Here is a 26,615-nt window from a genome sequence, read left to right on the forward strand (position 1 = left end):
CTTTTCTAGCCAATAGGAAGCTTCAATGCCCCTTTCTCTGAAATGCGCAGGCTCCCCGCGAAGCTGGCCTCACTTCCGGACGGCTGCGGGGAGCGCAGGTGTTGCCATAGCGACCATTTTACGTTAACTAGTCCGTCGCTATCATCCAGGTGACAGGGCCACTGCGGGGGGCAATTCTTCACCAGTTTGCTCTCAGCTCCCTGCGGTCGAAGGGCCTTCGCTGGCTCCGGGGGTCTGGCCTCGGGTCCCGCGGCGCTCCGCCCGGCCGGATGGCTGCGGAAGAAGAGGACGAGGTAGAATGGGTGGTGGAGAGCATCGCGGGATTCCTGCGAGGCCCGGACTGGTCCATCCCCATCTTGGATTTTGTGGAGCAGAAATGTGAAGGTAAACACGAGAGCCCGAACTGACCATCCGTTGTTCTTGCCGCTTTCGCACCAGCAGTCGACGGGGAGGTGGTCCCCACCAACCATCTCCATCTTCCCGGGCTCCAAACCCGATCCGCCGGGTTTAGAGCTGGGTCTGTAGGAGGTTTAGCTGTCACGACGCCAGTGTTTTCTTTTGACAGAACTGAAAATGGGACCGAGGCTCTCCTCCCGCGGGGCCCAAGAACACACATTAGACTTGAACCCCAGGTTTGGTCTCTCCCCGCATCCTGCACGTTTCTGGTCTGGGCAGGTGCACCGTTTGGGTGGGCTTCTTCAACAGCCTCCCCAGAGGCTTGGGGGCAGAGGCGTCAGTTTGCCTCTGAGTTCCGTCTGTTCCCAACAGTTGACCGCAAAGAGGGGCGTGTGAATACTGCAGGCTCAGAACCGGCGATCCTGGTGGCCTGCATTCCCTTTATTGAGCTCTGACTCTCGGCTATACCCAAAAGGGGTGGTAGTGGTGGTGGTGGGGGGTGGGGGTGGGGTAGAGCTATTTTCTAACCAATGAGGTACAGAAACGTGGCGTAACATTCCCTGTGAGGGAAGGTGACCCCCAGGTTCTGATCAGTTCACTCTTGGAGTTCTGCGTTCAGTCCTTGGAGACAAATTGGAGCCCATTAGGAACCAGAAACCTGTCATCCAGATGAATGCCCAACTGTCATTCTGGTTGTTTAGCTGGGCAAGACTTTGATGGGAGTAATCCATTCATCATTTGAATTTCTGTCTTATGTTGGAAGGATTAGACTTGTTTTGTAAGGTTCAGTGGGGTGGAGCTAGGCTCAGTGGGTACAAGCTACAGGGAAACAAATTTCTCTGAAGGAAGTGCTTCATAAGGCAATGCATCCCAGGTAAGTTAACCTTCCTCAGAAGGTGATGAGCTCCCCAGGCACTCGTGTTTGGATGGATCTGACAGCAACTGAATGGAAATGTGCTAGAGCGGGATTTCAACTACCAAATGGTTGGTTATCCTGGATGCCCTTTTAAGAGTCCTTTCAACCCTAAGATTCCATGAATGTGGTGGAGAGGAAGTTTAATTTGACCACTGAATCTTTTCATTGCCATAATAAAAATTCAAATAGTATTTATTACATATTGTTTTTACAGGTATTTTTTTTAAAGAAATGAAAAATAACTTGTATTTGTGCTTTTAAAGAAATTAAAATGCTATTGAGACTGATAAAGCATGTGGAATTCTGACCTCGTTTAGGAGACAAAGGAAATTTTGTCACCTTTTGATTCCATTTATCCCACTGAGACTAGATGCTGAAATGGGAAAAAATTCAAGCATTGTTCTTCTTTTTATCCCCCAAAATCTAAAGTGGCTGCATCTCAGTAATAATGCACCCGATTGCGTGATCTTACAGGGAAACAGTAATCCTCAGTTTTATAAACATGGAATGCAGTAATTTGGTTTCAGAATTAACATCCCAGTGACCCTTGAAATAATCATTATAGTTCACTTGACTTTGGGTTGTCAGTGTGCTATTCTCCACGTCAGATATTTTAAAGATTAGTTTTGTACAACTTTGTGATATCAGCATTTATTTCGACAAACATTATTGAGTGTCTTTGGGCCAGAAGCTGGGGATAGAAAGATGAATAAGACACAATTATTATCCTTAAGAAGTGGGGAAGACAGGCAAGTAAATGGGATTTAAATACAAAATGACAGGTGTTATAATAAAGGTAGGGACATGGTGCTATACTATAAGGGTTCAGAGGAAGGCATCTAACCAGCCTAGGAGCGGGGTAGCAGGTCACGAAGTGTGTGCTACTTATAATGACTTGAAGAAGTTGGGACCAGGGAGGCAAAAGCAAAAAGATCTAAGACCGGCTTGAGGAAAGGCATTAGATTTGAAGCACTGTATTTGGTGGTATTCCAAGTAATTGTATTGTTAAGAGTGCAAAGATTGGGTGTTGGAGTGGTGGGAGATGAAGCTTGGGATCCAATCTTGGAGGAGTTTGCCTGGCCTTCTAAGGATTTTGTACTTATTCCCTAGGCAAAGAGCAATCATTCAAGAGTCTTAAATAAAAAATTACAGAAGTTAGTTTTGTATTTTTGAAAGATGGGGGTGTGTGTAAAAAAGTTTATTGTTTACAATTCTTGAATTTGCCCTGGTTCCCTAATTAGATTGTTAGCTTTTTGAGGGAAAATATATCTTTCTAATCTACATTGTTTCACACATATGATCATTCAGTTAAACAATTTGTTTTGGTTTTATTTAACTTCATTATTGATTTATATATAACAAAAATGGCCTAGTAACTTTTCAGTAAAATTTTAATCAGCAAAGGTCCAGTACTATAAAATATGGAGCCCATTGTGAAAGGAATTATTTCTTAAAAATTGTTAACAGTAATAGTCCATGAAAAATTTATAAAGAAATTGTTGCCTTATATTATTGATTGAAAAGTAACAAATTAGTGTTTGTTTTCCATATGAATTAGATTTTAAGTAAGAAAAATAACTTGTTTACAATTAATACTATCCATACATATATAAAAGGCTTATATGCAAAGTGTCCCTGTGGGAGTTTGACCAGGAGACTGGGAGTTCGATTGCTTGCTATGACGTGTGCTGACCACCAGGGGGCGGTGGGGACCTTGGTGGGTGACCAGAGGGGTCGGCAGGGCCCTGAGGGGGCACTGAGGGAGCTAGGGAAGGAGGAGGCGGGGAGGTGGGGAGGCGGGGAATCTGATTGGCCCTAATTGCCAGCCAGGCCTAGGGACCTTACCCATGCACTAATTTTGTGCACTGGGCCTCTAGTGTATATATAATGACTCAAAGAAGTGGGGACCAAGGATGCCAGGTAAAGGTAAAAAGATCTAGGACTGACAGATACATACAGGGGTGAGCAAACAAATGTACGTTTGCAGTTCATATGGAAAATAATACAATAATAAATAATAATACAGTAATAAACTCTGTTTCGCATACTCACAACTGTAATACTACTTTTGCCCATCCCTGTATGGTATCCTTCATAATAAAAAGGTAATATGTAAATTGCATCACTCCGCTACGCCCACGATTGGGCCGGCTGGAGGCACGGGGGGCGGGACTCAGGGTGGCCGATTGGCTGGCAGTAGGAGCGGGGGGTGGGGACTCGCGAGTCCCCGCTCCCCACTCCTCCCGCCAGCCTAAACGGCCGGCGCTGCGGGAGGACCCATGGGGCTGGTGGCGGAATTCCGGGTGGCCGATTGCATGCTGTTGGCACCAGTTTTCCGCCAGCACCAGTTTTCCTCTGGCCACCCGCCGATCGGAGCGCCTCCCGAGTCCCGCCCCTCAGAGGAAAACTGGTGCTGGCGGAAAACTGGTGCTGGCAGCCAGGTGAAGGAAAGTCTATTGCACGAAACTTTGTGCAACGGGCTTCTAGTATATAATAATAATAATAATAAAAGCGTAATATGTTAATTAGACTGGACATCCTTGCTTCTGGAGAAAGCCGCAGTAGGCAGGGCTGAGGCAGAGGCAGCAGAGGCCCCTGGCCTCGGTGGCGGTGGGTGCCAAGGCCCTTGCACGAATTTCATGCATCGGGCCTCTAGTCTATATAATAAAAGCCTAAGCGACCTTTATGACGGAACAACCAGAACGACCGGTCACTATGATGCACACTGACCACCAGGAGGCAGACGCTCAATGCAGGAGCTGCTCCCTGGTGGTCAGCAGGCTCCTACAGGAGGAGTGCCACTCAGCCAGAAGCTGGGCTCACAGCTGGCAAGCACAGCGGCGGTGGCGGGAGCCTCTCCTGCCTCCGCGGCAGCACTAAGGAACAGTGAACCGAGCGATAAGGAGCAGTGAGCAGGCGGGTGGTAAGGAGCGAGGGGTCCCAGACTGCAAGAAGGCACAGGCCAGACTGAGGGACCCTCCCCTTCTCCAGTGCATGAATTTCGTGCACCAGGCCTCTAATGTATGTATAAGTATATCCTTGTAAGTACATATACAAGTATCTGTTTGTAAGATATAGGAGTAGACTTTTATAGTAGCATTAATGATATCATTTATTTTTTATGCAATATTTTATTCAATTTAGTTTTTGATGATGAAGAAGAAAGCAAATTGACCTATACAGAGATTCATCAGGAATACAAAGAACTAGTAAGTACTTTTATTTATATTTTTTACTGATTTTTAAAGGTAATTCGAATAATATTAATTTTAGCTCTTCTAAATTAAAAAATGGTGCCCTAGCTGGTTTGGCTCAGTGGATAGAGTGTTGGCCCAAGGACCATAAGGTCTTGGGTTCAATGCTTGTCAAAGGCACGTATCTCGGAGGCAACCAATCAATGTGTCTCTCTCACATAGATGTTTTTCTCTCTGTCTCTCCCCCTCCTTTCCACTCACCCTAAAAATCAACGGAAAAATATCCTCAGGTGAGGATTGACAAAAATAAATACAAAATGAATAAATAAATAAACTTAAAAATAAATTAAAAAATAGATTTGTCTATCAAAATTCTTTAAAAAATTCAGTCTATCCTAATAGTACTACTAGTTGCATCAGACTCCAAGAGTTCTTTCAGCATCTCATCCTTATGACTTCATATTTCTTCTACTCTATAATCTAAAGAATGGTTTAGGATGACTATGTTAAGGAATCTTGCATCTAATCTTTAAATTTTATTCTTCTTTTGCTGATGCATCCTGGGAAGTGTTATTAATTTAGTCAGTTGTCTTGTGATTTTTAAAAATGACTCCTCTGGGTAGCAGAAGAGTTGTACCTCATCAAACTTCATAATCTTGACTTCAGTTATTTTCAGTAGAAGAAATAAAATTTCATTAGATACTCTGTGAAAATTTTTAATTTTTTTATTGTTTGTTTTTTCAATGAAAAACATTGCCACTCTCATGTAGTATAATTTTATGTAAATTAAAATTGCAAACAAACATTTTATTATACTCTTAAACTCATACTTAACATGAAAACTGTCATTTTGAATTTTTCTATGTAAATTATAAAAGTTAAACTTCCTCTTTTTAGGTTGAAAAGCTGTTAGAAGGTTATCTCAAAGAAATTGGAATTAATGAAGATCAATTTCAAGAAGCATGCACTTCTCCTCTTGCAAAGACCCGGACATCACAGGTTTTTGCTTTCATGTTATTCCATAACATATGGTGTTGACAAAAATGACCCAAAAAAGGGTTTCACTTAAATTTGCTATGTTTGATTATCAAAGATTATTCTTGACATTGTAGTAAGTCATCACATATGAGTTCTTTTTTATAAATACATTGCAAAATGATTATTTGAGGCATTAATGAACTGATGCAATTAAAAAAGAACTTTCTGTATTTAGAATATAATAGATCACTGATAGTTTTGTAGTTGCTCCTTTTTTAATCTAGCAAATTCATAGAACACAGTTCCTGGGGCTTCCTCCTTTTGGAACTACTTTTATTGTCTTACTAGTGCCCTGCACAGGAATCCGTGCGCCAGTAGCTCTCTGCCGCCCTCCTGTAGCTCCTCCCGCCCCCCCCCCCCCCATAGCTTGCTGCCCTGCTCCCTTGTATAGCTCTCTGCCTCCTGCTTGCTTGCTGCCCTGCCTGCTCCTGTAGCTCTCCGCTGCCCGCTTGTAGCCAGTAGCTCGCTGCCGCCCTCCTGTAGCTCTCCCCACCTCCTCCTCCTCCTCCCCCCATCAGAGCTTGCTGCCCTGCCCCCTCCTATAGCTCTCCGCTGCCCGCTTGTAGTTTGCTGCCCCACCGTCCTGCAGATTCGTGATCTGGTCGTTACACGGTCGGTCGTTATGCCTCATGGCGTAATGGATAATTAGCATATTCCTCTCTTATTATATAGGATTAGTTCTGCAGTGCTGGGCTGAAGTAGGTATCATGTGAATTTATAACTAATATTTATTGAGGGCTCATGTTAGTTGCTTATTTTAGGCACTTGATATGTATTATCTCATTTAATTTTCCTGATATTCCTTAAGAAATATTATACTTCCATTTAGAACTGAGAAAACGAATGCACAAATACATTAAACAACTAGAGCAAAGTACACAGCTAAGTAGGTAGTTGAATCAGGATACCAGCCCAGGCCCCCCACCTGCGAGCCTCTTGCTCAGAGGCTGAGGATAGGGATATGTTACTATTACCAAGTAGCCTTCTTCTGAAAGAGTTGTTTTAGCTTCCCAGCATCTACCATTAGGATTCTCTATGATGTGACCCCAAATTATATTTTTAGCTGCCTTCTCCTGCTATAGTTCTCCAATACATTATGTACTACAGTCATTTCAGGCCACTTGCTCTCGTAAGTGACTTTGCTTATGCTATTCCTTTACTCTGGAATATTTGGCTCCCACATCCCCACCCCACCATCCTTTCCTTATCCAGGAAATCCTCATCACAGGGCCTGGCTTAAATCTTCTTCTTAAGGCAGGTTTCCTGATCCTTCTAGTCCGACTAACACGCATCGTGCCTCACGGGGCACTTACATTTTTTGGTATTCTGCCTTTATTTATAGTTTCTTACAACTCTGTTTCCTTTACTAGGTTGTAAGTCCTTTGAGCTGTTTTAAGTAACTTTGCATTCCCAGCATCTATCACAGGATGAGAACTTAATTCCTAATAGGCAGTTCTTAATAAATTATTGTTAACTTAAATTATCTCTTTATTGTGGCTTAGAAGAGCTTGCTTTAACTACTGTTAAGCACTTCCTGCTTCAGTTTTCTTTTGCACAACTTTTGCTCATTGAATGATCACCTCTGATTCTAGAGATAGAAAATCTTAAATATAACATGACATTTAAAGAAATATTAAATGCTATTGATATACCATCATGAATGTAAGCAAACATGATTTTGTTGATTAATAATTATAAAAAACAAAAGTTGTTTTACAGTTCACCAGTAGCTTTTGTTGTATATACACTGTAGTTTTAGTTTAAGGAATAATAATAGACACTATTTTCTTCTCCTTTTTAGTGAAATAGGAAGAATTTGAAAGTTACTAAGTAGCATTTAAATTTATTTTTAAGACATTGGTATTTGTTTTTATTTTCCTTGTGTTTCCGGAATATTTCCTGAATAAAGATGTTCACAGTACTATTAGAGTCTCAATTACTTTGTGAATAAAAATGTTCACAGTAATATTAGACATATCCATCTTTTGTTTTTGTTATCAGGATAAGTTTAAATTATTTGAATGAAGGTATCCAGAATTTTAAAATATTGCTTTCAGATCAAGAGTAACACATCTTTCTCATTTGTTCTATTATACAACACCTTTTGATTTATCTGGATTTGATTGGTACAAGGACTCAAGTCTTTTGACACAGACAGAACTTGATATGAGTCATACATTTTTCATTTACTAGATCTAAGACCTCGGACAAAAGTTGTTTTGGTTTTCCTTTCTTATCCAATCTGATTATAAATTTCCATAACCATAAAATATGGAGAGTATCTACTTTGAAAGATTTTTGTGCAATTTCAGAGGTAATGTTCATAAAGCATTTAGCACAATACCTGACATATATAAGGTGGTATATATGGAAGCGCCTCTTAATTATCTGTGGCTATTTTGGTGGTTGATTAGCACTGTGTTAATCAGGCCAGGGTCATGGGTTCAATCCCCATGTGGACTAGTTAGCTTTATTCTCTTTTGGGGCAAACTCTTAGCACCAGATACTGAATATCAACCTGATTGAATCAGCTAAGTCTGTCACCATTATCAGAAAAACAGCTCAAAATATGTTACATATTGCTTTGCAGCAATTATATAATCTTTTAAAAAATTTTATTTATTTTAGAAAGAGAGGGAGGGGGAGAGAGAGAAAGAGAAACATCAATTTATGGTTCTGTTTGTACAGTCATTGGTTGATTCTTGCCCTGATCTGATAGCGAAGATTATATTAGTATAGATACTATTATATATATTAATACATTAATATACTATTATTACAACTGACCCCCACTGACAGATAAGGTAATTCCATTATGTCAATGGGGGGCCTAAGAATGAATTCAAGAAACCATTTGCTTGCCCTGGATAATTTTAGGAGGTAATTTTTATTTTGTTTTGGTTTGCTTAGTTTGATTTTGTTTTTTAAATCAGTTGCTAGTTCCCATTGTATTGCTAAAGCCAACTTGAAAGATTCTTTTTCCTGGTTTGGTTATCATTAGACCTAAACCACTGGTCCTGGAATACTCTGTGTATTAAAGTCAGCAGGAGTGGTAAGGGGTCTAATGACATTAATTAAATAAAGAACTCTAGTTAAAAAAAAAGAAAAAGACTTTTTAAGAGCATGTTTTACTGTTATATATGTGTGATTATTTTAAAAATGCTTATGACTTAGAATATCTTTCTAAATAGTTTAGAAAATTATGGCAATATAATAAATACAGAGATATTATTTCACTTGTTTTAAGTAATATTACTAATTATGTGCTATTTTCCAATTGAAATAGGCAAAAGTGACTTCCTTCATTGCTTGTGATTTTTTTTTTGGTGAGAATCGAGTTCATCATTGTTATCAATGTATTGCCAAAACCAGAGATTTCTATATGGCAAGAGACAAATTATTTTTTGCTCTTGTTTTTGTTTATTCAGTTGATTATCTTGACATTTATAAGAAAGACATTAATGCTATATTATATTATTATTAATACTAGAGGCCTGGTGCACAAAATTCGTGCATGGGGGTGGGGTGTCCCTCAGCCCGGCCTGCACCCTCTCCAATCTGGGACCCCTCGAAGGATGTCCTACTGCTGGTTTACAGGGATTGGGCCTAAACCGGCAGTCAGACATCCCTCTCGCAATCCGGGACTGCTGGCTCCTAACCGCTCGCCTGCCTGCCTGCCTGCCTGATTGCCCCTAACCACTATGCCTGCCAGCCTGCTCACCCCCAACTGCCCCCCGCCGCCGGCCTGCTCGCCCCCAAATGCCCCCCCTGCCAGCCTGATCACCCCCAAATGCCCCCTATGACAGTGTGCTCGCCCCCAACTGCCTCCCCTGCTGGCCTGCTCACCTCCACCCTCCCTCCCCACTGGCCTGCTTGCCCCCAACTGCCCGCCCCTGCTGGTCTGCTCACTCCAAACTGTCCTTCCCCCTGCTGTCCTGATCACCCCCAACTGACCCCCACTGACAGCCTGTTCGCCCCAACTGGCCCCACTGCTGGTCTGCTCACTCCCAACTGCCCCCCCCCCCCGCCGGCCTGATTACCTCCAACACCCCCCCCCACCCGCCTGATCACCCACAACTCCCCTCCCCTCTTGGCCTCTAACCACCTCTACCTCGGCCCTGCCATCATGGCTTTGTCCAGAAGAACATCTGGAAGGTCTCCTTGAAGGTCTCCCAGTGTAATTAGTATATTACCCTTTTATTAGTATAGATACTATTATATATTAATACATTAATATTTGTAATACTAGTAATTTGGGAAAATTATGCTTCCCCCTCAATAACTTGGATCATTGACAAGATTACATATGTGGTGTAACTTTCATTTCCTAAAAATACACACAGGGTAATTAACAATATTTTGTGTAAGACTTTAAAAAATTAATAGACTAAAAAAAAAATTAATAGACTTTTTTAGAGCAGTTTTAAGTTTACCTAAAATTGAGCTGATAGCAGAGGCTTTTGATGTCAAGGCCTCATTTTTTCGCCAATGTACCAGTAGCTCTCAGACTTTAATATTTTAAGAATTATATGGGGAGATACATGGGCACCTATCCGTCAGAAATTTAGATTCATTATGTCTAGGGCAGGGCTTAGGAATATTCAGTTAACCCCTCCTTCCTGTATTCTTAAAACACACTTTGAGAAGCCCTGCAGTATGCTTTTAAGTATCAGCTCAAACTGACTTGCTAAAAGAAGCTCTAGTTGACACATTGCATCAATAGCGGTGCCCTGCAAGTGTTTGTTAGTGATGAGTTTAAAGTATTTGATATTTCTAATAAGAAGTCTGGGAAGCCCCAGAACAAAGTTATGTAGTGCCATAATGCCATAAAGAGGCCCTGGTGGACATCACTGATCTATCAGAGGCTGCCCACAATTACTGAGCTCTGGGCTGCAACTTTAGTCAAACACAGATTAAGCCTATTCACCATCTCTGCCCTGGGCCTTTCGAATAGTGTTATTGAATTTAAAGGAAAAGAAACATTTTTCCTATAGTTGACCCTATAATTGTCACAGAGAGCTACGTTTGCACTTTATTTTTCTATACTGGGGGTGTCTAGGATGTGAGCTGGTTGTTGTGGGAAGGGCTCCTTCCTCTTTGCTTAGAGCTCTTTGATGGCGCTTTTGTTAAGGTGTCTTTGACATTGCTGCCGCCTACCTGGTGAACAAGAACAGCACACCCTTCATTGCCTCTCCACAATTTTGTGTGTTCAGCTTTTCCACAATATCATGTAAAACTTGAAGTAAGATTTTAGTAAGATGGATCACATCTGAGTGTTTTCTTTTAGGTTTTTACGCATTTCAAATTTTATTCTACTTCTTATTGGTTAGCTTGGGAATTGGTTTGCTCTTTGATATAACAGTAGTTTTCTGTAGTTAAGGAAATGTTAATTTGGGTATTGTGGGGTAGACACCTTTATTTATTTTCTTCTAATTTGTTACACTTCAGTTTTAGCCAGAAAAGGATTTTACATCTTAATTTCTAATTCTGCCTCTTCCGTGAAACTTTCTACATATAGGACAATTGCAATTGCATTCTCACATTACTAATAACATATTACACTTACTTTTCAGACTTATTTTTTTGGCATTTACTTTTATTTAATTGGGTATTTTTATTAATTAAGGGATCATATTGTAGTTAATGATTTATCATTAAACAATACATTTCAAGTGACAGAATATAACCAAATAGCTTATTTAGGCAGAAAAACAAATTCAGATTCTGTTTTTATGTGTAAAATACAACGTATATACTTTAATTAAAAAATACTTTATTGCTAAAAAATGCTAACATCATCTGAGCCTTTAGTGAGTTGTAATCTTTGTGTTGGTAGGTCTTGCCTCAATGTTGATGAAAATGCATTGTCTAAGAAGTGCAATAAATACATGTAGTTTTAAAATGTGAATTTAACTTACAGATTTCTTTCCACAGGCCATTTTGCAACCCGTGTTGGCCGCAGAAGATTTTACTATCTTTAAAGCAATGATGGTCCAGAAAAACATTGAAATGCAGCTGCAAGCCATTCGAATAATTCAAGAGAGAAATGGTAAAATGTTGAATTTAGAAATCGAAGTGCTAAATGCACTTTTTTTGTTGTTGCAATTTTGACTATGCTGATTCTAACATGGTCTTAAATGTAGCTGCCTTTATGTTTATATTTATTCAAGTTTGAAAGTCTATGGCTGACTTAAGAGATTCAAGAGTGTAAACTTCCTAATCAGTGTGTGTTTGACATTTCAAATGCAGACCAGAATTTGATGGAAGGATGATTTAGGTTTCAGAGAGCTTGATTTTTCTGTCCAGCCAAAGAGTTTATGAAATTCAGTATTTTTGAGTGATCACAGTTGTAGTTACAGTTGAGAGAATGTGACTACCCTTCCTCTGGCTTGTCATTGCTAGGACCTTAGGAAACCAATGTAGAAACTGGTTTCCAACCCTAGCTGGTTGGGCTCAGTGGATAGAACGTTGGACGGAGGACTGAAGGGTCCCAGGTTCAATTCTGGTCAAGGGTGCATACCTTGGTTGCAGGCTCAATCCCTAACCCTGATCTAGGCGCTTGTGGGATTAAAGCATTGGAAGCAGTTGGCGGGGGGGGGGGGGGGGGGGGGCTTGTAGAAATACATATGTCTCTCAGTTTCTGATTCAGTAAGTCTGGGGTAGGGCCTAAAACTTTGCATTTTTAACAAGTTCCCAGATGATGGTAAAGCTCTTGGTCTTGGGACCACACTGAGAACTACTGTTGTTGGACAAAACCTGACCTTAATAACCTATGTGTTCCTTTGCTCAATAGATTGCCACTGATATTCTTTACCATGCCTGTGTTCTTTTTAATAGTTTGGCAGCAGTACCTTTTCTTTGATTGTTTCTCAAAGGTACGAGAGCTGTTGGTCAGTGATACTGTTTGCTTCTAAGGGTCTGGGACATGCAACAATAGAGTTTCTCTTGTTGCAGGGAAAACAATAAAATGTTGCAGGGCCCTTGTGGATTCTCCTCTCATTTGTCTCATGTGAGTAGAGACTCAATCCCTTAGAACAGTGATTTTCAACTGGTGTGCCGCAAGAATTTAAAAAACATGCAATACCTGACTATTTAGTCAGGGGCACTGACCTCTTTTCTCTTAGACTAACAAATAAAAATATGACAACAGCCAACAGAACAATAGCCATCTGTGTGAATGAATCAAAATTATACCTATTTTTTTCGTCAGATCAGCAAAAAATATATTTTTTGGTGTGCTGCAGAATTTTAGTAACTTAGATCCAGGGCTGAGGACCTTAGAGCAATGTTGATTTTACTCAAATCTGTAGACCATTTGAAAATTGTATTTGTGGTGAGAAAAATCCAAAAGCTCTCTGGATTCTTTGTTGTATTTTATCAAAGAATTTTGGGGAAATGCAAATCAGAGCATTATTTTGATGGTTTTGAAGAATTGCATACTGCTACATTATTCTTTCCTTTGTTCTTTTCATTTTCCTTACAAAGTGTATTAGGAGAATACTAATTGTATATCTTTTGACTTAGCAAAAATGCACTTAAGATTAATGGGTTATATAGATGTCAGTTTTCTGATTGTGATACTGTACTGTAGTTTTGCAAGATGTTACCATTGGGAGAAACTGGGTAAAGAGTACATAGCATCACTTTGTATTATTTCTTGCAACCGTGTGTGAAATTGTAATTATCTCAAAATAAAAAGTTTAATTAAAAATGCATTTAAACAACAAGGGGATTAAAATAATAAAGCTACTTTAATTTAGATTAGATCCAAAAGCCCATTGTCATATGTGGACCGAAAAATAGCAGGTAAAAATTTGAGACATGCTGCTAATATTATGAGAATGTAATTATAGATAGGAACAGAACACTTATTACCAGTCTACCTTCTTATTAAGAAGATATAGGTAATAAAGTAAATTAAATTAATACTTATAATTACTTGCTATAAATTATTATTTGCCTTAGGCTGCAGTTGGTACTGCCCTGGTTTATAGTTATTAGCCCAATATTTGCATAGAAGCTTCAAGGACAGAGATTGTTTTATTCATCTTTATATTCCCCCTAAGTGCTTAGCACCAGGCTTTTTTGCATGTAGTAAGCAGGGCCCCTTTCAGTAGCATTTGTTGTAATATGAATGAAGAGTATTAACATGCTATTTTAATTAACAAAGTATTTTATATTTTATCTTGTAAACTCTTTCCCCTTTTAAGGGATACTTTTGAGAGCATAGTTTCATTAGTAGGAACCTACTGAGTTCAGTGCTATACCCTCTGCTAGTTGTGATTAGGGAAGAAAATAGCTTAAATTAATTTTTAATACCATATATAATAGTTGCTACTTTTAATAAGCAATACAAATAAGAGACATTTCTAGGTAAAATTGTGTGGTTTTATTTTTTTTGTTTGTTTTGTTTTTGGGTGGTGGTGGTGTTGGGAACTGCTGATTCCCTGAAAGGATAAAAAGTAAAAAAGACCATAGTTAAAAAGATAATAGTTTACAATCTTTTTAAAAGTGACAGGTATTAATAAATTATTTGTACTTCTTGATGAACTAGGATAGTGAGAAATAAATGTTTTCAGTTGAGTTGATATTCTCCCATGTGGTCTGGTTTTGAACAGGTGTATTACCTGACTGCTTAACAGATGGTTCTGATGTGGTCAGTGATCTTGAACAGGAAGAGATGAAAATCCTGAGGGAAGTTCTTAGGTATCCTTCTTTAATTATTTTTTGAATGAATCACTAGAATTTTGTAATATGACTTGTATATATGCTTTTCACCCCCAAAATATTATGAACTAGTAAAATATCTAATTTTCTACTGAAGACCATGAAAACGACTTGTCATTTTATTTTGTTTATAACTATGTATATATTACATTTCTTAATGGACAGAAAAAAATTATTTTCAGATCAACACAAATGGGAGTGTCTTCTACTTCCGTGGTGGGAATAGGAAGCTAAATTGGAACAAGATGCAGTAGATCCATGCCTGGAAAGGGGTGTAGTGGCCTGAGCTGACCAGGAAACTCCATGGCTTTTGGATCTCAGTATCAGAGGTGGCTCAAGCCATGTGTCTCACAGTAGGAGGCTGGACATCCAGACTCCAGAGACCAAATAGCTGAATGAGTGGCAGGTAACTTGCAAGGGGAAGAGGACAGTGGGAGGTGCCTATCCAGATGACTGTCTTTCTCCTCTCTTCCTTGCCCCAGTTACATGATTCTCAGCCAAATGCCTGACACGGAGTGTGCAGTCCACTAACGGGGCATATTTCCCCCCTTGGGCCTGTTGTCCCCGACCCCATAGAAAGTTTGGAGGGGCAATTTCAGCACCTAATTTTTAAATCTGTGAGAAATATATAGTAAAAGCCTTCATCCACTGTGTCACCTGTAGAGAGGAAGGGTTGTAACCACAAATCTTCTAGCATCCTGTGGTACCCCCACCTGCTCACCTTGTTCCCAGCTCTAAAGCAGAAGGGAGGAGAGGCTGGTTGATAGTAAGGAGCTCTAGGACTTACTGCTTAATTTCAGGGGATTTGAGTGGTTGTGGAGAGGGAGGCAGATGTGTGAGTGAACCCAGCTTTTTCCTGCCAGATCCTACATTCCACGGCAGGGGCAAATGGGAGCCTGAGATAACACAGAATGTTTTGAGTTTACAGTGTTGAAGAGGTAAGGATGTTTGGTGTTAGGTTTAGAAGACTAGTAAAGTTTTGACTTATCCTGGTTGCCTCTGTTGGTTGATTGGTGGTCTGAAAACTGATCAACATTGTACTTTTAAATGTTATTTTCTAAGGGTTTTTGAGGGGTGTGTGATACTGTATAAGTAGTAGAGCTTAGTTATGAACACGTAAGAGAGGTGATGGCTGTTTTCCTAAATCAGACTGCCTCAGCAGTTTATGAAAGCTGTTAAGGCTTGGGCATAATGGCATTAGAAAAGCTTTGTGATAGCTCAGGTGCCACTGGGAAAAGTAGAAGGAGGGGAGCAGTGGATTTTATCAAGAGGGCTATAAATAAAGACAGAGGTCAAAGTCGATATTAATGGGATTTTCCATTCAAATTTGGGTTTAGAGTTTTAAACCTATTGATCTTTGTTTATCAAGCGGACATTGACATTTCCAGAAGAAATGGGCATGCCTGTATTTTATATTATTAACTCTATGCTGTAAAAGTGTATGTATATCTTTCTCAGTTGATGTAAGCTGATTTAAGCAAAGCCCAATTATTTTCATTTTTGTTTCCAAAATTCCTTGCACATATTATAAGCTTAGGTTAGCACGTTGCTTGTTGAATATTTTTTCTTTGACCAAAAAAGAAAATTTACTTTTCTACCTTATTTTATATATTTCAGAAAGTCAAAAGAAGAATATGACCAGGAGGAAGAAAAGAAGAGAAAAAAGCAGGTGCCTACAGAATATATTAATATAATAGAAGTATTTCATTATTGTTAACCTAGTTTTTGTTGTTAAAATTTAAGCTTATATGGAACTACACAATTCCTAAAAGTATTCATATTATCTTGGCAATTCTAAGCATTTGTATTTAACTTTATAAGTTTATAATTAATCCAACAACCTACCTTTAAATTTCCAAGAAAGACTACATTATTAACTCCAAAACACTGTAATACCATTTATATTTTGGGGGATTCCTTTTAAAAATTTCCCTTAATTTTATGAATAAAAGAAGATTAAGAAAAATATTTTACTTCCCCACTCTCCTTGATTTCTTCAGTTTTGAAGCATCATTGATGTTTCTATCTCTTCCTCTGTCTGAAATAAATAAAACATATTTTTAAAAAATGGAGGATATAATGGAAACATCTTAAAAACTTTGGAAAAACAGAACAGTAATTTAAAAAAAAACAACTAATGTCTTTGGAGTTTTTAAGTAATGAAGTAGTAAAGACTAATCAAAAAAATGTTTGTTTTTTTTTTAAATTGTGTAATGAATTCCTGAAGTTATCAGAGGCTAAAACAGAAGAACCCACGGCGAATGCTGATGAAACTGCAAAAATGAGTAATTCCCAGGGGGATGGTGAACATGATGCACACCCACCCTTAGGTAAGCTTGATGTGTCACTAAACTTTCTCTAATAATATGAATACATAAACATTGTAAAGAGTGTGCAACTTTCTTTGACATACTTAACCCTCTAAAACCCTGGACGGAGTGTTGAATGGCCATTGGTATTTAAAGTTCTTTGTGAATTTAGCTAAAAAGATTGCTGGTAGGAAATACCCAGCTGACAGAAATGGTATAGTTCCCACATTTCTAAGTGAAGCCTGGAACCCAGAGCAGTAAGCCTGCCACCAGCCTTTGGTACCACAGCTGTAGCATCTAAAATGTATTCACATAACATTTGGTATTCTCACCCTTGACCACAATTATGTGGAAAGTAAGAAGCTAAACTTGGAATGATAATATTATTTTCCAAGTGAATTAAAGCACATCTTGAAAATAAGAGGTAGCTAATTTATCCAGATGTTTAGTCAGGAACTATTGTTGAAAGCAAAATCACTGAGAATCTGTGTGGGAAATGTTAGCAGATGAAATTGTTGAATATGTAGAAATCCATTTTCAGTATGCTCTGATTTCCTTAATATGAAAACAAGTAATTCTGAAATAGAAATTGAATAATGATCATTAATTCACTTCATTTTATCATGGATTTCTGTGTTTTTAAAGAAACATCCTTTTCTCAATTAAAAAATAAAAACATAACTCTGTCAGGTAGATATTATGATATTGCCTTCTTTTTTTTAACAAGAAATTTAAGGAAATTGGGTGACTTGTCCAAAATCACTAAACTATTAAATGCTTAAGCTGTGGATTACTCTGCTTGGTCTTCTGACTTCAAATCTTGTGTTCTTTTACACTTTAGTTTAGAAGAACTTTTATAATTGAGACTAGTGGCCTGGAGCATGAAATTCATGTAGGGGGGGGTGGGTGTTCCTCAGCCCGACCTGCACCCTCTCCAATATGGGACCCCTTGGGGGATGTCCGACTGCCAGTTTAGGCCTGATCTCTGTCTGCTGGCCTGCTCGTCCCCAACTGCCCCCCACTAGCCTCGCCCCCAACTGGCCCCCCCTTGCTGGCCTGATAGCCCCCAATTGCCCTCCCCTCCTGGCCTGATCGCTCTTAACTGCCTCTGCCTTGGCCCTGCCACCATGGCTTTGTCTGTAAAGGATATCCAGAAGGTCTTCCAGTCTAATTAGCATATTACCCTTTTATTAGTATAGATAATATGGGTTTGATATTTCCCTGTGCAGTTTCCCTCTGACCCTCTGGGCTCAGAGTTCTCTCCAGCCCAGATCCCCAATTTTACCGTTCTCCAGGCGTCCTCTGCCCTTCCCAGCTCCGAATTGTCTCACCAGCTGTGTCTACTATGCCATTTCGGGGTGGATGTTATTCGCTTTAGTTGCTCATTCTACTGCTCCGGGACAAGGCTCGGGACACATCCGTCTATTCTGCTGCCATATCGTCTCTCTTAAAATCTTTACATTTTCTTAATGTGTTGGTAGGTTTATAGTTATCTTTAACCTTTTGCACTCGGATGTCGAGTGTGACTCGACATGGTTAGCATCAGTAGCAGTTCTTTTTATACTCTTTGAATGTATCAATAATTTGAAGTATAAAAAAAATCCAAATAAGTTTGTATGAAAAAAACACTCCAGTTTTTTATTCTACTGCCGCGCTTTGTAAAATCTGGGGTATTTAAAATATTAAATCCCGAGTAGAATAAAGGAATCGAGAAAAAAGCAAGCGAGTGCAAAGGGTTAATATATATTACAAACAAAATTTATTGATATTATTGGTATTTACTCTTCCACTACAAAAAATTATAGCTTTACATTAACGGTTCTGAAAATATAGGTTCACTTACTGTTTTTACCCACAAGCAAAAGTTTGGATTCTAGTACTGTTTATTTGGCTTATGTGGCAATCTTGTATTACATTATAGTGGAGTTCTAATCTTTAGATGAGAATTTTATCATTTTGTAGCTGTAGTATCAAACAGCAGAAATTTGGTATTAAAATGTCATTGTTTGTAAGAAACTGGTCATTGAGGACAGAGACCATGTTTATTGTTCTTAACCAGTGCCTGGTACTGTATAGGCACTGAATCAATGCGTGTTGATTGAATGAGTGTGAGAAAAAAACAAGTGTTATTAATACTAGCTCATTTTGCTGAACCTAGTCTAATCCTACATAATAAAATGGTAATATGTAAATTACCATCACTCCGCTACGCCCACGATTGGGCCAGCAGGAGGCGCAGGGGGCGGGACTCAGGGTGGCCGGGGTAGCTGATTGGGCCAGCAGGACGCTGAGCTCGCGGTGCCACTGGCGCCGCGAGCTCAGCGTCTGTGCCATGGCTGCCGGAGGCTTTCGGAAGGCCTGGGGCACCCGCGGACAGCCGGCCGGGTCCCCCGCGATCAAAGGCCAAAGCGGGGGACCTGGCCGGCTGTCTGCTCCGGCACAAGGCCTTTCGAAAGCCTCCGCAGCGCCGGAGGCTTTCGGAAGGCCTGGGGCACCGGCGGACAGCCAGCCCGCTGGTGCACCAGGTGCATGATTAAATCATGCACTGGGCCTCTAGTACTTAATATAATATTCTGCTTGGTCTCTGTCTACTGCCAGAAGCGAAAGTGCATTTGGCTAATTCAGCAGTGGAACCTTTGGCAGGAAAACTGGAAATGTCGCCTGAAACATCTTCCCTCCCACAAAAAGGCCTGAAGATTCCTGGCTTTGAATATGCAAGCACTGAAGGACCAATAGCAGTAAGTAACATTACTTTTTAAGAACTATGAACAAAATGACAAAGTACTAGGAGCAAGCAATGTAAACAGTCATATACTTTTGTTATCTTGAACTCAAACTTCTAATTGAATCAGTCAGGTATCTTTGCCATTTACTATATGAACTTGAATCTAAAATAGTTCCCTTTTTTTGGCCCAGAATTTATCAACACTTGGAACAGAAGAGCTGCGGCAACGAGAGCACTATCTCAAGCAGAAGAGAGATAAGTTGATGTCCATGAGAAAGGATATGAAGACTAAGCAGATGCAAAATACAGAACAGAAGGGAAAACCTGCTGGGGAAGTAGAGGTATGGCTGATCTTAACTAGTATGTCAAAACTAGTACATCTAGAGGTGGAATTCTCAAAATCAGAATATGTGGAAGAAAGCTTTACTAATCAACATTGCTTGTAGATCCATTTATATTAACCTCCCTGCTAGTGGAGCGCCTTCTGTCTTTTCTAGGCAGTAAGATGGTTATGTAATGAGGATTTTGTGAGGTAGATATGATAGCAGTTTCATTATACATTTCTTATTTCTTTACTTGCCCTATTCTGAGTGCGTAAGGGTCAGCAGTCGAATTTCACCTGAGCCTTTTGACATATTATACTGTAGAGCAGCATCAGTGTCCTAGCCACAACCTTTAAGAGGCTTCCCAAGAAGAAATTTTGTAAGGAAGAGATTTATGGAACTTAGTCCATGTGTGACTTTTAAAAAAATTTCAATAAAAATGCTCTTTGTTCAGGGCAGTATATTGGGAATTTTAGACAAATGAACCCATCTTATACTGTAGCCAATTTTTTTCTTTTTCTTTTCTTTTTTTTATTTAAGGAAATGACAGAGAAACCAGAAATGACAGCAGAGGAGATGCAAACATTACTAAAGAGGAGATTGCTTGCAGAGAAACTTAAAGAAGAAGTTATTAATAAGTAAATTTAAAACCAATTTAGCAAAAGAGAAATGAAAACTTTCTTAAAAATAAATTATTTAATCCTTACACTGAACCTGTTAGTTTCAAATACTTGTTTATAAATGCAAATTCAAACTCATTATTACTGTTTTATTGAACATTTAAGGTAAAGGGCAGTTGGAGAAGGCAGCTACTTATGCTGACCAGTTTAATATAAATTTCTGAATAATTTCTTGGAGAGAAGGTATAGAAAACTAATTGATAGTGTGTTCATTCGTTCAAACTTGGTTACCTATTGTTTCTGCTAAGCATTGTGCTAAGTACTAAGGGTACAGTAGTTAACTAGATCCACAGGGTCTCTGCCTTTATGGGGCTAGTGAAGAAGGCCTAGAGAGCAAAGTGTTAGAAGGAAGAAGTGCACTGGGATAAGCAGGGCTTGCATGCCTCCTTGAGAAAGCAATGTTTGGAAAGATGATTGAAAGGAAGGCAGGGAGAAAGGTGGGAAAAACCCACTCAGGTCCTGCAGCAGGAAGTAATAAAGCACATACTGAGGAGCCGTCGCAATGGTTGGAGTATACATAGAATGGAGAGGGTTAACATGAAATTGGAGATAGGTGGGATACTGATTTGCAGGCCCTTGCAGACAACGTGAGGATTTTAATCTTATGGCACTGGAGGTCACTGAAAAGTTTTATAGCAGAGAAGTTACATGATCATAATGTTCATTTTAAAAAAGATGTGTAGCTGCTGTGTGGATACTATTGGGTGAGTCTGGTGTTAGTGTAGCTGTGGGTATACTAGGTTTAAGGTAATTCAATGATAAGAGTAGTTATCTTGGACAGTGGTAAGATAGAGTTTAGCATCTTGCATTTGAGGCAGGAGCAAACAGGACTTGGAAAATAGATGAGGTGGTGTGTGTGTGTGTGTCTTAAAAATACTCTTTCTAGAAAAGCTACTATTAAAACAGATATCAGGAACAATCAACTGAGCCCATGAAGGGGAATGCTGTCATGAGTGTAGATCTTTTGTATGTGAAGGGATCCTTGATGGTTTTCTGTAGTCTGTTTGCTTAAACATAACCAGAGTACAGGTGCTCCTTTACTTACAATGGGGTTACATCCTGATACCCCGGTTGAAAATATGGTAAGTTGAAAATGTGTTTAATATATCTAACCTACTGAACATCATAGCCTAGCCCTGCCTGCCTTACATGTGTTCAGAACACTTATACTACAGTTGGGCAATTATCTTAAGTTTCATGTTAAGAGTATTGCTTTCCTCTGCTTCTCACCAGAAGCATGAGACACAGATAGGTGTTTTTATTTTTTATACAGTGGAAGAGAGGAAAAGACAGAGAAACATCCATGAGAGAAACACATTGATTGGTTGCCTCCTGCACGCACCTGACCAGGGCCCGGGCCAGGGAGGAGCCTGCAACCAAGGTATGTGACCTTTGGTCTGCAGGCCGATCCTCTATCCACTGAGCCAAACCGGCTAGGGCCAGATGGGTGTTTTGTAAACATTATGGGATGTGAAAACATAAAATACAGTACAGTGTAGTATTGCTTATCCTTGTGATTGCATGGCTGACTGGGAGCTGCAGCTTGCCTTACATCATGGCACTATCTATCATACCTACCTGGCACTAGCCCAGGAAAAGATCGAAATTCAAAATTTGAGGTATGGTTTACACTGAATGCTTATCACTTCTGCACCATCATAAAGTAAACGCTGAACCACCATAAGTTGGGGACTGTGTAGAAGAGAGATTTTTCTTTCAGAAACTTCCCGTGTTGTGTCATCCCACAAACAGCCCATTTTGCTTCTTATGGGCCACTCCTGAGGTTTGACTTAAAACTCCATTTTATTGCTTTGAATCTACAGTCATAAACTTTTAAAAAGGGATAACAAAATTAGTTTAGTTACAAACCTTCAACCTGCAGAGAAAACCAGTATTAAATTATATTTGTTACATTTTTATCACTTAGTGGACAGGAGGAAAAACTAGTGATTAAAACACAGAAATCTGTTTCATGTAATTTTTTTTATTAAAAATAGTTTTTTGATACATATTTACAGATATAATTTTAAGAGAACCTCAGGCTGTGCATACAAAAGTGGGCTCTGGCTTGCTTCACTGAGTGAAATGGTAGACAAACCCTGATCTGCCTGAGGGTAATCATTTAAGAGCAGCTAACATGTATCTTAACAGTTATTCTTTTAAGGGCTGTTTTAAGTCTTGTTCTCATATCATTGTGGATGAGCATATGAACCAAGGAAAGTGTTAACCTGTAATTTAAAAAAATTCACATTTGTGCTACAAGAAAAGGTTTTTATGACGATGATTTAAATGTTTACGACTCATGGCAGTTCTTCAGAAAGGAAAATTAAACTCTTCATAAGCTATAAAGATAATACTTCCTATTGGAACTTAAAATTACTTAATCAGGAAAAGTCAAGTGTAAATTTGTTTGAAAGAAAATGCATTCATATGGTAATGTAACTGATCATGGTTTAAATGATCTTAAGTCACTTGCCTTATGAGGTGGAAGGTCTTTTTCATTATGTGTACCTATAATCAAAGAAGGATTTTGTAATAGCCCCGTGTTGTGATGCGTTGGTGCTGGGACTTTATTTGCCCAAGGCACACCTTCTATAAGTAGAGTTGGTGATATTTAAAGTGCAGCTGACCCTTGTTTGTTTAGAATTCTTTCATTCAGACTGGTGTGTGACCTAGTGGTTTATAATAAATATGGATAATTTATTGCCTTTCAAAAGATAATTGTAAAATGGACATATCTCAAATGGAGTTAACTTATATTTACAACAAATCAAACAAAAACAACAATCATAGAATTACAGGGTCACATTTTAATTCCTGAATTGTACAGTTCAGCATTAATATCACCACATGTATACAAATGGTGTAAAACAAGTACAGTGGTATTTTTAATACAAAATAAACATCTGTTTTATGGAAAAACTATACTTCATATCTACACAGACAGCCCATCTTTTCCAAACAATAGCCAAAATTAAAATTAACTACAAAATCTCCAAAACAGGGAAAACTGCTTTAGTTTAAACTATTCCAAGAAAAATGGACCCATAACACATTACAGAGGTGACCTGAAGATTGCAGCTGGAATTGCTATTTTTAATTTTCCCCCCAATGCATTAAATTGTAGTTTGGGGGATGTTTTTCCTCAGCATTATCTCAGATCATAAATGAGCAAACTAACATTAAAATATTTACAGTTAACTTGCTTGTTCTAAAAATAAAAACCTCTTAACTGTTTGCCTCAACTTATTTTAAAATCATTTACGTACATGGAATGTGCTTTTACTCTTTTAAAAAAAGCAGCTTTCATATTACACCCTTGTTTGTTTATGGAAAAGCTTCATGTGCTGCATACTGACTCTGACAATGAAGTAACTTCTTGGATCAAAATGGTCTCTAGATAATTAAGTTCTGCTTAATTCAGCACTGTTCTTTGTATGTCAGTCTTTATAAATTACACTTTAAAAATTGCCTGCAGCTCTGGAGAGACCATGTACTAACAAAGCAGAAAGTAACTTCAAAGTGTCTTCCACAAAAGACTGTACTGGTAGGCAGTTGAAAACATTTTGTTCAATCTACTTCCATTTCCGGAGAAAATCATTTTGGAATACTATTGTACTGATTCTTGGCATCTGTTATCTCCGAAAGTGCTGATTTTCAAGTTACATTAACAAAACTGTCCATTTTGAATCCAGCTTGTTTTCATCAAAATACATATGAAAATTCCTGGTGTAGAAAACTCAACATGTGCTGTAATACAGGGTGTACTTCCCTCCAACTACATGGACAGGCTGAATTTCTGTTAAATCTTCAAAGAAATGGTCTCAACAGCTTCATTTTTTTTTTAAATGATAGTTGAATCTGTTTTCCATAAAAATTTCTTTTAAAAAGAGGCAACTGATTAAAAGAACATGGCCAGCACCATTATACAAGTTGGGTTTTCAAATGAAGTTTTATAATTGTTTCTACATCGATACCCCCCTGGAGCAACCCTGTATTAATATTATTTTATCAACCTTGTCCCGCCCCGCAAACCATCCCCAAACCTGAGAGCTTCCTTGCTGAGAAGCTATCTCCCAGGTTCTGGCTATTAACCTTTTTTTTTTTTGTCAGCCTATAAGGCAAACCCCTTAATTACTAGCAAGCGATCAAATTCCTGGGAAGCCTGTTTTTTTTTTACAGAAGTAAACTCTCCTTGCTGATATACCGAATGTCTGTTGCTACTCCTTGTATTTTTGTAAGTTCAAGTGAGAAAGCTTTCTGATTCAGATTTTCAGCTCATTAACAGTTGCAGCATTTTAGTGAGACCACATGTTGAAGGTCCCCAGTAAATATTTTATGAGCCAAGGCGAGGTCTTTTCCTGGGAGATGTTTCTTCTTCTTCATCTTCCTCTTCATCATCTGGATAATCCACTAAACCAACCAAACTTCCCTATTGGAGAATAAAAAATTTTTTTAAAAACATGTAACTTAATTAGATATACTGAATTTGGTAAAAGAACTGCCTGAAATGATGAACACTTAGTAATAAATGGTGGCACTCTCAATTATCCTCAACTTTTCTATTTCTTTTGAATTTTTAATGATACCTCACAATTCAATTCAGCAAAATTTCACTGTGGAAAAATATTTCCAAATAGTAGGGCTGGACAAAGAATCATGACATTTGGAGCTGGAAGGACCCTGGAGAGGAAACTAGTTCATTTCTCTAATTTTAAATGAAAATAGCCAGTCAGTGACAAGAAGTCTCTTCTGAGTCTGTTACTCATTATATATTTTATCACTAAGTACAGTGATTTCAAATGGCTGACAATAATAAACACATGAAATGGTTCCTAGACACTAATGAATAAAAATTTTAGGGCTACCTCTTTCTAAACAAAAGAAAAGTAAGAATGAGGTAATTCAGGTGCTTGACCTTTTATGAGTAATGAACCCCTTTGAAAGTCCTATCAAAAGGCCTGGACACTTTACCCAGAAAATTATATGTCCTCTGTTTTGCTTTCATTTTAAATGAATCACATGAAACTTATACACATGTCCTACAGGTTAAAGGGGCAATTGTAAGCACTGTATTTATTTCAAACACTAAGTACTGTCATCCCTAAAGAATCTAGGTATCTGGCATTAACACTTTACCAGAATATAACTGAAACACTGTAATATTAATCAACAAAGGCCTGGGAGCAGCTAGAAATGGTTATCTGAACGTCTGTGAACTAAATAAAACGTGAGAATCATTCTGCTTCATTTTCAGCTTAACACACAAGTTTTATAAGCAAGAAGTAGTATTGCTAAATTGTTAAGAATATATTGATTGTAGTCTGACTACCTGACTTCAAATTCCAATGCCACCACTTTTTAGGTACATGACCTTGGGGGCAAGTGATTTTTATGCTTCAGATTCCTTATTTATGAAATTAGTATAATAGTAGCACTTAGACCTTATTGAACTATTTTGAAAACAAAACATGTAAAGTCCTTGGCACAGTGCTTATTATATAGTTAGTTCAATAATTGATATTAGATGCTGTTACTGACATCATTATTATTTGTTTATTTGGTTTCTAAGTCAAATTGGACAGGAGGAAGTAGAAAACAATTACAGCATAAAAAAAGACAACAGTCGATTATTCACAAAAATGACAGCAACTTATCAAGGCAAGTTTTAATTATGCTTAGGATTATATATCATAATGTACAAACTTTTCAGATCCAAATGGTTAACATTTAAAATGTTCCCCCCAACCCTGGCTGAGTAGCTCAGTTGGTTAGACCGTCATCCCGATATGCCAAAGTTGCTTGCGGGTTCAATCCCTGATCAGGGCACATACAAGAAGCATAAATAAATGCATAAATAGTGGAACAACAAATCGATGTTTCTCTCCCTCCTTCTCTTTCTCTAAAACTCAATAAATAGAATTTAAAAAAAATAAAGAAAATTTATTTGCTTAAGATTAATATTCTATCTAAAACACAGCTACAAAATTTAATTTTCAGTTGTATCGCTTATCTACACACACACACCATAAACAAATTCATATACACTTTTTAAAAATCTCATTTTACTGAAAAACAAATAAAAATACAAAATGTGAAATACTGGAAGTAAAAAGCCTGTAATCCAAAATGCATACTCTGAAGAATTGGATGAATTACAGATTTTAATATACAGCTATACATGTGCTATTTTTAAACAAATATCAGACAGCAATTATGTCTACCCTTGTGTAATTGTATTCACTTGAAAATACATTGTGGAAAGCTTTTGATATTAGTAGACAAAGCTCTATTTCATTCCTTTAAA

The 26,615-nt window shown here is 38.5% G+C and overlaps 2 protein-coding genes across 3 annotated transcripts in view; one reads left to right on the plus strand and one right to left on the minus strand.

Annotated features, from left to right (window-relative positions):
* Window positions 1-62: 62 nt before the first annotated feature.
* On the plus strand, window positions 63-20,336 carry CFAP36 (cilia and flagella associated protein 36). The gene is made up of 10 exons (XM_079791545.1): window positions 63-384; window positions 4,457-4,521; window positions 5,404-5,505; window positions 11,479-11,593; window positions 14,163-14,250; window positions 15,889-15,940; window positions 16,499-16,601; window positions 19,179-19,318; window positions 19,497-19,646; window positions 20,169-20,336. Exons 1-10 carry the CDS (start codon window positions 270-272, stop codon window positions 20,268-20,270), a joined length of 1,032 nt encoding a protein of 343 aa, XP_079647671.1. The 5' UTR covers window positions 63-269; the 3' UTR covers window positions 20,271-20,336.
* Window positions 20,337-20,444: 108 nt separating this feature from the next.
* PPP4R3B (protein phosphatase 4 regulatory subunit 3B) overlaps window positions 20,445-26,615 on the minus strand; it is a 49,893-nt gene continuing 43,722 nt past the window's right edge. For both annotated transcript variants that reach the window (XM_079791544.1, XM_079791543.1), the window contains exon 16: window positions 20,445-24,740. In XM_079791544.1, the coding sequence (XP_079647670.1) occupies window positions 24,645-24,740 (96 nt within the window). In that variant the 3' untranslated portion in view covers window positions 20,445-24,644. The remainder of the gene's footprint in view (window positions 24,741-26,615) is intronic.

This window comes from Cnephaeus nilssonii (assembly GCF_951640355.1).
Source record: "Cnephaeus nilssonii genome assembly, chromosome: 15".
NCBI classification, from domain to species: Eukaryota; Metazoa; Chordata; class Mammalia; order Chiroptera; family Vespertilionidae; genus Cnephaeus; species Cnephaeus nilssonii.

Bases quoted from the DNA above. Each gene is read 5' to 3' on its own strand.
- CFAP36 (XM_079791545.1), top strand. From the start codon at position 270: ATGGCTGCGGAAGAAGAGGACGAGGTAGAATGGGTGGTGGAGAGCATC. The intron at 4,522-5,403 runs GTAAGTACTTTT...TCCTCTTTTTAG, and splicing joins ATCAGGAATACAAAGAACTA to GTTGAAAAGCTGTTAGAAGG. The intron at 19,319-19,496 runs GTAAGTAACATT...TTTTTGGCCCAG, and splicing joins GCACTGAAGGACCAATAGCA to AATTTATCAACACTTGGAAC.